This window comes from Gouania willdenowi, chromosome 4 (genome assembly GCF_900634775.1).
Source record: "Gouania willdenowi chromosome 4, fGouWil2.1, whole genome shotgun sequence".
Taxonomy (NCBI): domain Eukaryota; kingdom Metazoa; phylum Chordata; class Actinopteri; order Blenniiformes; family Gobiesocidae; genus Gouania; species Gouania willdenowi.
Window position 1 is genome coordinate 33,003,205 of NC_041047.1, and position 12,654 is coordinate 33,015,858.

The window sequence follows — 12,654 nt, forward strand, 5'->3', positions numbered from 1 at the left end:
CTCTCAATTGGTCGATTTTAGGAAGTAAGCTTCTAATGTTCACATGAATCATTTTAAGACCATTAACCATACTTAATAAAAAAGAAAATATAGAGAAAAAATATAAAGCAATTTACAACAAATAAGAGTGAGAACAACCAGTCAAGAGCACTTATAATCATACATACACTTCCACACCACCACACAATCACACATACATACATAATACAAGAAACAGCAAACAGCAACAAAAACAAAACAGGATGTACACCTCCACCTCATCAGGAGAACGGAGCAGTAGGAATTTGCCGTTGTCTGCATGGATTCGAAGGGTAGAGGGATAGACCCAGTTGTACTGTATCTCCAGGTCACGGAGCTTCTTCTTTGCGGCATTAAATGAGCGGCGCTTCTCCATCAGTGCCACACTGAAGTCAGGATAAATATGCACTCTGGCTCCATTGTACACAAGCGCCTTTTTGTCGCGGGAGAGATGGAGAACTCTGAGCTTATGCTGAAAGTAGAGGAACTTTACAATGATTGGCAGAGGACCTGCTTTGGAATCACGTCCGATCATTCCTGGAGATCGATGTGCCCTCTCGAGGACCAAAGGAGAAGGGAGGTTTTCTTTACCGAAGAGTTGAGTGAGGAACTGCCCGACAAAGCCGATCATGTCCCGGCCTTCGGAACCCTCTGGAACACGGACAAGACGTAGATTTGAGGACCTGCTACAGTTCTCGGCGTCATCCGCTTTTTCAGCCAGGTAGGCATTTTGTTTTTCCAGGGCCTTAACCCGTTCCTCCAGATCAGACAGGGTGTCTTGATTAGTGCTAACCCTGGCTTCCAGCTCACCGACTTTGGCACCCATCGACATGAGCGACTCTTTCAAAGTCAAAGTGAGACAAGTCATTTTTGAAGTGCTGTAGGGTATCGATCAAAGTTTTGTTAGTGACCGCATCCATGCCTGAACGAGCCGATGTTATAAGAGTCACAGGGCACAGGTAAGTAGAGCACGTTGTTTGACTCTCAAACTGGGACTGAAAAACTGAAACAAATCAGCCCCTAATCAGTAGCCGACTCCTGTTGTACACTTGTCTTTCCACTAATCCATTTTTAATCCCCAAATTGTGTCGCCAAGGCACATCACAATATTTGATATGCAGCGCGTTGTGTATTTTGTGCACCACTTATTGTGTTTTTAGTATATATATATATATATATATATATATATATATATATATATATATATATATACACACATACCGGTATAATAAATAAAATCACCATTACAAAGTCGGAGACCACCTTGAGCTTAGCCAGATTTTAGGAATTTCTCAAGCTGACATTAATCAGTGGTTCTATTTCATAATATTTTGTGAGATGTCTCACTATGAGATACACACTCCCTGTAGCCCTCAGAAGCACTTTTCTCAATCCGCTAAGCCCTGATTGGCTGGAAAGAACTTTCCATCTGCCGGGTACACTCCCACCCTCTATAAGAGGGAGGGCAGATGTACTCTTTCAAAAAACCACTTCTCTCTCTCATTAACATCTCACTAAACTGTCCACAAGCGGATTCCTTCGGGTTTTCCAGTTGCCTGGCGCTGGCAAGTATAAAATGCATTGCGTGGACCATAACAGGTTGAGAAGCAACCAGCACTTACCTTGCTCTGCTCGGTAAGTGCTGCTCCTTCACAGGTAAGTGAAATTCAGAGCCCCAGCTCTGGCTGTTGGTTCTCCTCAAACATTGTCGCACGTTGGTCCTTGAGTGGCTTTCTCGCTCACACGCTTCACTGCTGCAAAGTGTGAATGCTCCTTCCAACGTTGCCGCTTCGGCGTGCACGTTAGCCTCCATCGGCCTCTCCGGTACGACCCCAGTGACAGTCCCGCTGCTAGCTCTGTGTCACACGGCCAGAGCTCACGGACCCCAGCACATCTATTGCTGTCCCAGATCACGGCTCTCGACTCCCTCAAAGTCTGGCATGCGCGGGTCTCTCTCCTGAGCCTTCTCCACCGTGTAAGGCCCGGTTCCAGCTCCGTACCACGGTACCTGAGCTCCCAAAATCCAGCTACTGAACACTGTCTCAGACGTCCAGTGCTCGTTGTCCTGCATCCCTGCTAGCCGCCACGTGGTAACATAAAAACGAATCCACCTGCTCTTCTTGCTTGCTTCAAGCGGCAATGGGAACCGAGGCTCCTCTCACCAATGGGACGGGATGCACTGGGGCTCGCTGCACGATTTGTGCCTCGCCATCTCGCGGCCCACTATCGTAACGGGGCCACTAGGTCCCGTTATGTGAGTAAGCTTCCAACCTCTGAGGACCCACAGGCACAAATCCTCCCTGTTTTTCCGGAGCTGTTCCTGGAAGGACTGCCCTTTCAGTGGAAAGGCTCATGTGACAGGCACCTCCACCCTTGACTGTGAGGGTATGGAGAGCCTCGGACTGCTCAGAATGCCGACGATGGAACCACTGATTGCGGCTCACCTGTTGCCTAGCCAGCCTGTTCTGTCTCCCCTGAGACCCATGCTACTGGCCGGGATGGGCCGTCTTCAGTCAGACCTATTGGGCAGGGCGTAAGCTCCAGCGGCGCTCTCAGTGAGAGCTCTAAATGTCCTCTCCCACTTCACAGCTTACCAAGCTGAACTGTGTGGGGATTTCGCTCGGTCTCATGTCCACAAGCATGCATCCACACACATGGTCAAATAAAAATGATGCGTACATTGCCCAAGCACCTTGGCCAAAGTTTGCGGCTGTCCCTCCCCATTTTGCCGGTGTAATAGACACTCAGGCCAAGGGAGACCCGGCCCGTGTATTGCAAGAGGAGATCGGCTCTCTGCTGAGCAGAGGAGCTATCTCACTCGTTCCACCTGCACTGTCCCAGGGTGGTTTTTTCCAGGTATATTCTGGCCTCTCACTGAGTTCGGGTGTTTGTGCGTTGCACAGAGGCTGCAATAGCCCCGCTGAGGAAGCAGGGCATCCGCTTGGCCACCTATTCGGACGATTGGCTACTTTTAACACAATCTGAATTGGAGGCCACAGCGCATTCTGTTACGTCATGTATCTGGTCTAGGGTTTGTGATAAATGAGGAAAAGAGCATGTTGTCCCCTACGCAGGAAACTGTCTTCCTGGGACTGTCTCTGCGCTCAGTGCCTCTCATCGCGAACCTGTCCGCGCAGCGGGTGGAGACGTTCAGGGCACGCCTCGTGCTGTTTCGACCGGGCAAATCTGTTCAATTCAGATTATGTCTCTGGTAACTCAGATTGATGGCTTAAGCCATCCACGTCATCCGCCTCGGCCACCTCCACATGAGGGAATTCCAGCTGTGGGTGACCTCTCATGGGCTCAGCCCTGTGCGTCATGGCGCACGGAGGGTTCTGGTTATGCCGGAGTGCAGGGCAGCCCTGCGCCGCTGGCGGGCCTCCCATGGAGACGTGCGGTGTCTCCATGGGAACCGCTACATCCAGGAAGGTGATCTCCACGGACGCCAGCCTGACGGGCTGGGGTGGGGTGTTCGAGGGCAGGTCGGTGAGAGGCTGCTGGGAAGCAGACCCCCGATGCTGTCACATAAATTATTTGGAGTTGTCAGCGGTGTTCCTCTCACTGATCCACTTCCTCCCGTCTCTCAGGGGACATCATGTCCTGATAAGGACTGACAGTACCACGGTGGTGGCGTATATCAACTGCCAAGAAGGTTTACACTCCCGTCGGCTGCTGCTGCTGGCACGCAGGCTGATCCTGTGGAGTTGTGATCATCTCCTCTCTTTGAGAGCGATGCACATTCTCGGGGTCCTGAACGTAGGCGCAGACCTGCTGTCTAGGGCCGCGCTGGTGTCCCCTCACTGGCCAGCCATGCACTGGCTGGCAGAGATTTACCAGCTGCTGTGCGCTTCTCCTTAGCAGCTCCCGCTGCGCAGGGATCTGCTGTCACAGGTGGGAGGAACGATCTTCCACCCACACCCAGAGCGGCTGTGTCTGTGGGCTTGGCCACAGACAGCGGTAGGACCCTCACGGTGTGTGATCTCCAGCTTACAGGGCACTCAGGCCACTTCCACAAGCTCTCTGTATGATTGCAAGTTATTATTATTCGTTTGTTATTAATTATGAGTGAGATTTCTCTCGCATATTACTCATGAAACTGGGGTTATGTAAATACCCTACAGTGTTTAAAGGGTTGGTTTCCCCAGGGGTGTCACATCCCTTTTTCAGGGCACGGGGGCAGTGAATTTATCATTACTGCAAGGCCTGATTGACAAGCGCGTGGCCTGTTTCACTGTGAAAGTGTATTTGGCGGCCATCGCAGCCTGTCATGTGTGTTTTGGAGATAAAACGATGAGTCAGCTCCCACTGATCTGCCGGTTTTTTTTGGTTTTTTTAATGAAGTGAGCACACGGGCCCTGTCACAGAATTACCATATAATGGCTTCTCCATGCACAAAAATCCTCCATATGCTACTGTGGTGAGGATAACAGTGGGCCGAATGTAGGACATACTTTAATGTGTATTGGACAGAGCAGCATAGTTTGGGATGCATTATTCATCCGAGCATGGCTAGCCTTTTAAATGTTTCCTGAAAGCTTGTCCAGGAGTGATACAAGTTGACATCTGTGAGTTCATTTTAGAAATGTCCTGCAGTTAATTTACTTAGCTTTGCATCAGATCACTCCCTTGACTGAACTGGAGCTCTAGGAGTTTTTGGCAACTATAAATACACTCAAAAATAGGTACAATAAGAATGAAGCAAAGCATCCTCTGGATTCTCTTCGCATGTGTTATTAATGAATTATAAATGAGGCACATGTTAGTGTGTTCTACTTCACATTAACACTTAAAGTATCTTGATCAAAGTAGAGTTATAACGTTTCAATTATTAGAAAAATAAATCTAGTAAATCTCAAAGAGAGATTTTATTGCTCATAAAAGAATGCGCCTCTCCAACAAAACAACTGGATCCAGTCTCTGAAGCTAATCTACAACCACACCTGTAGGTATTTAATGCTCTACTTTTAGAAGTGTTCAAATGCTATAAAGAGAAATGGTAATTAACACTAATCGCCTGTTCTAGGTAAAACCAGCTTTTTATAGACATCTTATACTTCCATTGTTTATTTAAGTTGCTTTTGTACACAAGAGGCCTTTTGCACACCTCTCAAACAGCAAAATGCAGGTATAAGATCAGGAAAGTATTGTACCAGCAGATATGAAAAACTTTAAAATGGGTTTAGAGCCTCAAAATTGTGATGAATAGAGAAAAAACATTTATAAATTGATTGGATTTGACATTACAATGACCATTTGCCTCTTTCTTTTTTATACCCCATGTACAGCAAGGTTGTTCTCACCCCTGTTCCTCACGTCCCCCTTTTCACAACGTAACAGGGGCGCACTCCCCAGTTTAGGAACCACTGGGTTAAAGGCACAATTCGCAACGTTGGAAAGCTAGCATGATTTAAGATAGCAAGACTTCTTCTATGCTCCACCCCCTCCCGTATTTTCCCATCGGAGCCCTGTCTAGAGCTACACCACCACGAGCTTGAAAACACATCTGATATAAAAAATAACAAATCTCCCCTAAGCAAACAAAATGACTTGCTACTCTGCACTGGCTTCCAGTTAAGTTTCGCATAGAATATAAAATTTTAGTTCTCACGTTCCGAGCAGTACATGGTCAGGCCCCTAAATATATCTCGGACTTGTTGTTCCACTACTCATCAGGGCGATGCCTTCGGTCTTCAGGTCAGGGTCTCCTAAAGACCCCAAAAACTAAATTTAAAACCAGAGGATGACCTGGCGTTCCAGGCTGTGGCTCCCAGACTCTGGAATAACCTGCACCAGTCTCTCAGTGAGCTCAACTGTGTGGACACTTTTAAAAAACTGCTGAAGACTACACTTTACAGAAAAGCTTTTAGTTAACTGGATTTTATTTTTTATTTATCCTTTAATGTTGTTGTTCTTATGATGTTTATGCACTCTTGATTTGTTATTCTATTGTGTTGCACTTGTACTTTTACCACAACTCTGTACAGCACTTTGTGATTTTATCTGCAAAAAGCACTTTATAAATAAAACTTACTTACTTACTACTTGTCCAACAGAAAGATAGCAACCTCTGCATCACTTTTCAGGCCCATCATTTCCGGGAATGGTGTAATGGTGTCATGTGATGATTATGCTTGCAAAAGAAGCACTGTAGCTGTTCCCACTCAAAGTTCTTTAAGCCAAAATAAGGCGCTTCCATCTTAAAAATTGTACATCTTTTGGAGCCAGAGTCTCCCTTTACTCTGCATTTCCTTTCAGTGGCTGTTAATATTGTATATTGTTTTATTTATTTACTTTGGTAAACTAGAGACTTTTTTTTCCCATCTGCGCTGTTTTGTGTCAACATTTACTGCAGCTATGATCTATGAACAATCACCACAATCAGTTCCAGATTTGATGAACTGCATTAATTAATTTTCATTTCTCCCTCCCATTTTTTGTTCCCCTTATGAGATCCGGCTACTTTACATATTCATCAGAGGGAAAGGCGCGAATTGTGGGCGAAGTCTTGTTTCCTTGGGGTTTGTACCCCTTATTAACAAGTGGAGTGATGTTTGCACACGTTTTAATATCGCTAAACCTTTAGTGAATCCGCCCCATAATGTATTGGTCACTCTCAAAATAGAGGGACCATTTCACCCAGTATACCAAAAAGTGTTTCTGAACAGGATTGCGGACTCTAAGGGCAAGTGATCAATAAGATACTTGCATGTTGCATATAAAGCTGTAAAAGAAAAAAAAACACACAACTGTGGACTTACTCTGTCATGAGCCAAATGCTGTGAACGCTGCCGTCTACTTCCTTATTCACCATAGCCTTAACCTCTTTGATGGCCTGATTTAGAGTGCCAGGCTGAGGAGACATACATGCATGAGTGTCAGTTCCTAATTTTCAATAAGGACAACATAACAACAAAAAGTTAAGCATCAAACAGATGCGCAGTTGGGACAAAGTTACAAACACAAATGTGAAACCTGGGTGGGTACTAATAACTGAAAGCGACTAATAAATAGGAACCATAGTAAATTGTGTCTATAATTGTCTGTACACTGATAGCTTTATGTTGTGCACAGTGCTAATGCATCATATATAATGTATCTTATATCGTCTTCATTTCAATGTGAAGCAGGAAAGATGAGACCACTTAAGGACACTGTTGATAAAGTTAGCCTTTTTTTTCCTTTTTTTTTTTTGACCATTCAAACAGTTTCACTGTTAAACCCATTCTAGAAAACAGCTAATCCCTAACCAGATAAGTGACATCTCATTAGTAAACCATATTATACATTTTAATAAATATAAAAATGTGGCATAAATGTAATTATTGGGATTTTGAAGCACACAGGTTTAAGGTTTATTTGTTTTGTTTATTTTACATGCTTGGAGAATCCGTGTCTCACCCAGTTTGATCATCTTTTGTTAGTCGATGTTAGGGGTGTGCGATATTTTATCATTTATGGTCAAAAATATTCTCACCGGTAAGAATTTGTCATCCCACGATACAAACGATAAATTCCCATGTCGGAAATTAGCGAGGGCCACGTGCCATTTGTCCCTCAAGTTAACCAAGAATGCCCATAAAAACCTTGTTCCACGGGCCAAAACTGCCCGTTTGTTGTCAGTTTATTATTCTCTGGAGCGGAACGCTGTTTACGGGAGCTCCACAGCGAAGCCTCCACTGCTGCGGTGTGCACCACCTCTCCCGCCCCCAGCTCTCACGCCCACACACAGACAGCGGTGCTCGTCACCTGAAGCTGATGAGCTGCGATACATCACGGACCGCCACTTGGTTAAGACCAGACAACCATCCAACAAAGTGAACCTATTCAAGTTCCTCCGTCAGATCAACCCAAAGATCCACAAACACGGGAAAAGAGATGAACCCGTAGCAACGATTAATGCACTGGAAACTCAACTAAAGCTAACTATGCTAAGCTAACACACCGACGCACTGGGCTAAGAGCTAATGCTAACCTCTCCATATAAGGAACAAACCGAATAAAAAACACGTATTACTGTCATAAAGCCACAGAGGGCCATCGATTTGTTTATGGTTAGATTTAACACTTTACTATGGAAGAATAAATGCTAACATGTCACACGTTGTGTGAAATAAATATTAGCATAAATAATAATTTCACTATTCATCCATTCAAAGTTGTGAGACGTAATATTTTTAATTATATTTCACGTGTTCACAGACAAAGCTGGTCCCATTAGACGAATGTAACTATTGAGATTATTACACCTAAATATACTGAATGATTAAATCATCAGCTTGATCTGGTTTATAATTATAGGAAATCAGAGAGATATTTATTAACCATAACTTTATGTAACTCATTATCAGATAAATGAAACAGGATTCAGCAAGAGTAAAAACACTAATGGTTATTTGTGCTTTTCATGAGCTTTATTTTTTTTTAGAAAATAATTTAATTTTAAGTGAGGAAATACATGAATTACATACAATAACACTAATAGTGATCCAAATGCACTAATATATTCCATAAAATATCAGCTCATGAACTCTGAGTCAGCAGCTATTGTAGCCTTTTTTAATGTGTCTATTGTTGATGTATTAAGATTTATTTGTGTTTGTAAGGAACCCGTTTACACTTTAAGTTGGGAATTGTTTTATTTATAGTTTTTTATTTATTGTGATGTTTATCGTTATCATGATAAATACCAGAAATTATCGGGATAATTTTTTTGTCCATATCGCCCATCGCTAGTCGATGTTATGCGTTTTTCATTGCCTTCCCCTATGGAATCAGAACAGTATCATAATGAATGATTTTCACAAATGCACATGCTTTGTTTCACAGTTGTGTTTCAGATTCGCAAATGCACACGATCTGTTTCACAAATGCACTCACACTGGTTCACAAATATATATTTGTGAACCAGTTGTATTTCAAATTCACATGATCTGTTTCACAAATATATATTTTATGCAAACTTGTAATACAAATTCTGAAATGCACACACTCTACTTCACAAATATTATTTTGAGGCACACATGTAATATAAATCCACAGATGATGCAAATTGTTGAATGTGCATTTACAAACTGCTTCTGTGAAACATCTGTGTATTTGTGAGAGAAATCTCTGTGCTGAATTTTGAGACTGCCCTGACGTCGCGGGTCACCATTGGCTGATAAAAGTGATTGACAGATTCATCAATCATATGGCTTCTTACATATTCCCCACACTCTTGTTTGAATACTGCGTATGCAATTGGTTTAAAAGTGTGGAAAAAACCTGATTGGCTGATGAATCTGTCAATCACTTTTATCAGCCAATGGTGACGTTCATTGACCCGCGACGTCAGGGCAGTCTCAAAATTCAGCGCAGAGATTTCTCTCACAAATACATAGATGTTTCACAGCACAGAAGCAGTTTGTAAATGCACATTCAGCAATTTGCATCATCTGTGGATTTATATTACATGTGTGCCTCAAAATAATATTTGTGAAGTAGAGTGTGTGCATTTCAGATTTTATATTACAAGTTTTCATAAAATACATATTTTGAAACAGATCGTGTGCATTTGTGAATCTGAACTACAACTGTGAAACAAAACATGTGCATTCGTGAAAAAGCCTGCAAGAGTTCATTCATTATGATACTGTTCTGATTCCATATTCCCCTATTGCAATTTTAATTTCTTTAAAGAAACAGCTCAGGTAAGTCAAAATCTAAAGGTTTTTTGCAAACTTGTTTTCACTCAACACTGCTGTGAATATGGTGGCATGGACCTTTGTCTCTAGGGCCACCTTTACTGAATGAGTAACCCATGAGAGACACTGGGACCCATGGGAATTCTAATGACATCTGAGCCTTTATAATGCAATTGTGCTTGATTTTTTTTTCTTCCCATTTTTGATATCAATCACATATTTAAAAAGATTACACATTAACAGTCAAATGGCAATGACAATGTCTAACATCCCTTGGGAAATTAACATACTGCAGGTAATATAATATTATGCTCTAATACATTGTACTATTTTTTCTAATATATGTTCATCTTTGTTGGGCAGCATTTTATTGTAAATAGTAGGCAACATTGACAGCCTGTCACAGTAACTGCACCACATCATGATTCCAAAATTTTTCAATGCAATCTGTATCACTGCATAACAACACGAGGCTTTACTTTTCTTTGAACTCTCACTTAGTCCAAGGATATTCTTTCATTCTTTGGTATTGTTTATTTCCTTTACAGTGACAAGTGAGATTAAAAAAATAAAATAATTTTTTTTTTTAAAAAACAGCGTTTTTGGCTTTCAATATATCTTGTCCTATATGTATTAGGCCTAATAAGTTTTAGCTCTTGACTCACACTGCATTCTTTTCAATGAACCATAAGAAAACTAGGGCAACCACAACTCTCACTTAACTGGTCGGACTGGCCCAGCCATGAAAGTTTGCTCTCATCAAGTTATAGCTTTTGGTTGTGAAGTTGGCAAAGTAATAATAGGTAAATTATGGGAAGTCAGCCCCACAAAGAACATAATATTTGAATTCTTTACAGATTAAGATTAAAATATGACCAGAATACAGTACATCCAGAGAACACTTATTTAAAACTAAATCATTTTCTTTACCCTCAGCACGAAAAATCTCTTCGTTTTAAACAGCGCCAGGATTGGTTCCACAGAATTGTCTGGGCTCAGGTCCCGGGCCGCTTCCGCCTCCTCTGACCGACGCTCCGTGTGCTCCATGAGGCTGGCGTCCGGCTCAGAGTCGCCTGGGCCGCTGGAGGACTTGCTCAATCCCCACTGTGGCTTCTCCTCCATCGATGCTCCTTCCGTCGGGTCAGCCAGAACGCTGCTTTAGCACAACCCTTGAAAAACACAGTTATATTGCGCCTTACCTATTTCCCCACTTTGTTTTAGTTCGTATTCGTAAATTTACTTCCTCTAAAGTTCCTAAGTGCCAACCTACCTTCAGTAGTTTTGTTGACACACAGTGTACAGTAGCAGTGGTTGCTGTTCACAGAATGAATGATGTCAATCACGGACAGGTGCATCACTTCCTAATTCCGCGTGAAGCATTTGCTTCAGAGAGCAACAGCAGGAAACAAACATGACGTCACCTGCTGTGAACACGTAAAACTAAGGGACCTGCCCAACAGAAAAAAGCTCAAACTACCAAAATCTTGTCTTTTTACATCGTGACGTCATCTTGGTGGTCGTAAAAGTAACAAGCTCATTTTTAAAATGTAAGGAGAAGAAAGTGCAGATATTTGTTTAAAAAAAGGAGTGAAAGTTAAAAATTGCCAAAAAATAAAATACCTAAATAAAGTACAGATACCAGAAAACTACTTACGGTAAAAAAAAAAAAAAAAAATATTTGTACTTTGTTACTTGTCACCTGTGCCGGGGGCAATAATTGTTTCACGACTACAGTGTTCCCATAGAGGCAGAGCTGCTCATAACTGGCCCTAAGCAGGTTTTGATCCCCGGGCCCCCAACTCATCTCATCCCTAAAGTCTAATGTATTAGCAGTACAAAATGATCATATAACATGCATTTGACCTCACAAACTTTAGTAGGCTATTAACAAATGTACTGTAAATATATAAACAGTAGTTAGGAAAAATCAACTGTTAATACATAAATAAATAAATGTAATAAAAGAAATAACTTAAAACTGGGGAAATGGGGTTGAATGCATTTACAGGTGGAAGAGGATAAATAATACCACCAGACTCAGTATGGTTACAGTAATAACTGACCATAACAAGCTGACGTGGGGCAGTGAGGAGTTGAGTTCATGTGTAGATGGGACCTCATCATTTGAAACTCATCAGAAAGCGTTTTAATCTGAACGGGAGTAGCCCTCGCCCCTACCTACACGTTTTAATTGGCTGAGTCGTTTGAAAGGCACCCTCTTAAGGATGCACTGATCGAATAGAGGTATGGTGAGTATTGAGTAAGTAATTAGCATAGCATAGATTGTTCTTTGGAGATTTTATAGCATAGACTGGGTGTGTTTTAACTGCTCCAGGAGCCCCCTAGTGGCAGGTCTGCAAAAACTTGGGGGTTTAGTTACACTAAAACGGAAGAATAGGCCCCCTTGACAGATATATATATATATATATATATATATATATTTTTTACAAGATAAAGATTACTTCCACCCACAAATCCTCGAATAGCATCTCCATTTAAACATCAGTCTGAATGCACACTGATGTTTTCTGACATAGCTTACTGTTAAGGCCAGTCGTTCCATAGCCTTACTCCATCAGGGAGCTGTTCCAGCATCATGTCAGGATTAAAACCAATTCAGTCCAAATCTGCAGTTGTCAAATAAATGAAGAAAGATTTCTAAAGGCATCCTTTCTGCACAGCTACTGAGCTACTCCCACAGAGTGTAAACTAAAATTATAACGCTTTTTAATGTTAAGTGTGTGACCAGTATGTTTCAGTCATGATCCAATTTGGATGGTTTTTCAAGTAATTGCTTCGAAACATCACTTCAATAAAGTCTCTGCCTCAGGCCTTGCTTGCATGGCGTCAAACCTCTACCAGAGGCTTTAGTGATCAGTTAATCATAAAATTCACCTCAAAAGCTGCCAAAATAAAAACAGAGTCCAAAAGCTCTTCATAAATCCTTTTTAAT

At 42.2% G+C, this 12,654-nt stretch overlaps 1 protein-coding gene across 2 annotated transcripts in view; it reads right to left on the reverse strand.

Moving 5' to 3' along the window:
• Positions 1 to 11,131, reverse strand: part of tprg1 (tumor protein p63 regulated 1) — a 52,264-nt gene extending 41,133 nt beyond the window's left edge. For both annotated transcript variants that reach the window (XM_028444158.1, XM_028444160.1), the window contains exons 1-3: positions 10,972 to 11,131; positions 10,632 to 10,870; positions 6,777 to 6,868 (exon numbers count right to left, since the gene is read on the reverse strand). In XM_028444158.1, coding sequence (XP_028299959.1) covers positions 6,777 to 6,868; positions 10,632 to 10,823 — 284 coding nt within the window. In that variant the 5' untranslated portion in view covers positions 10,824 to 10,870; positions 10,972 to 11,131. The remainder of the gene's footprint in view (positions 1 to 6,776; positions 6,869 to 10,631; positions 10,871 to 10,971) is intronic.
• Between the last annotated feature and the right edge of the window lie 1,523 nt (positions 11,132 to 12,654).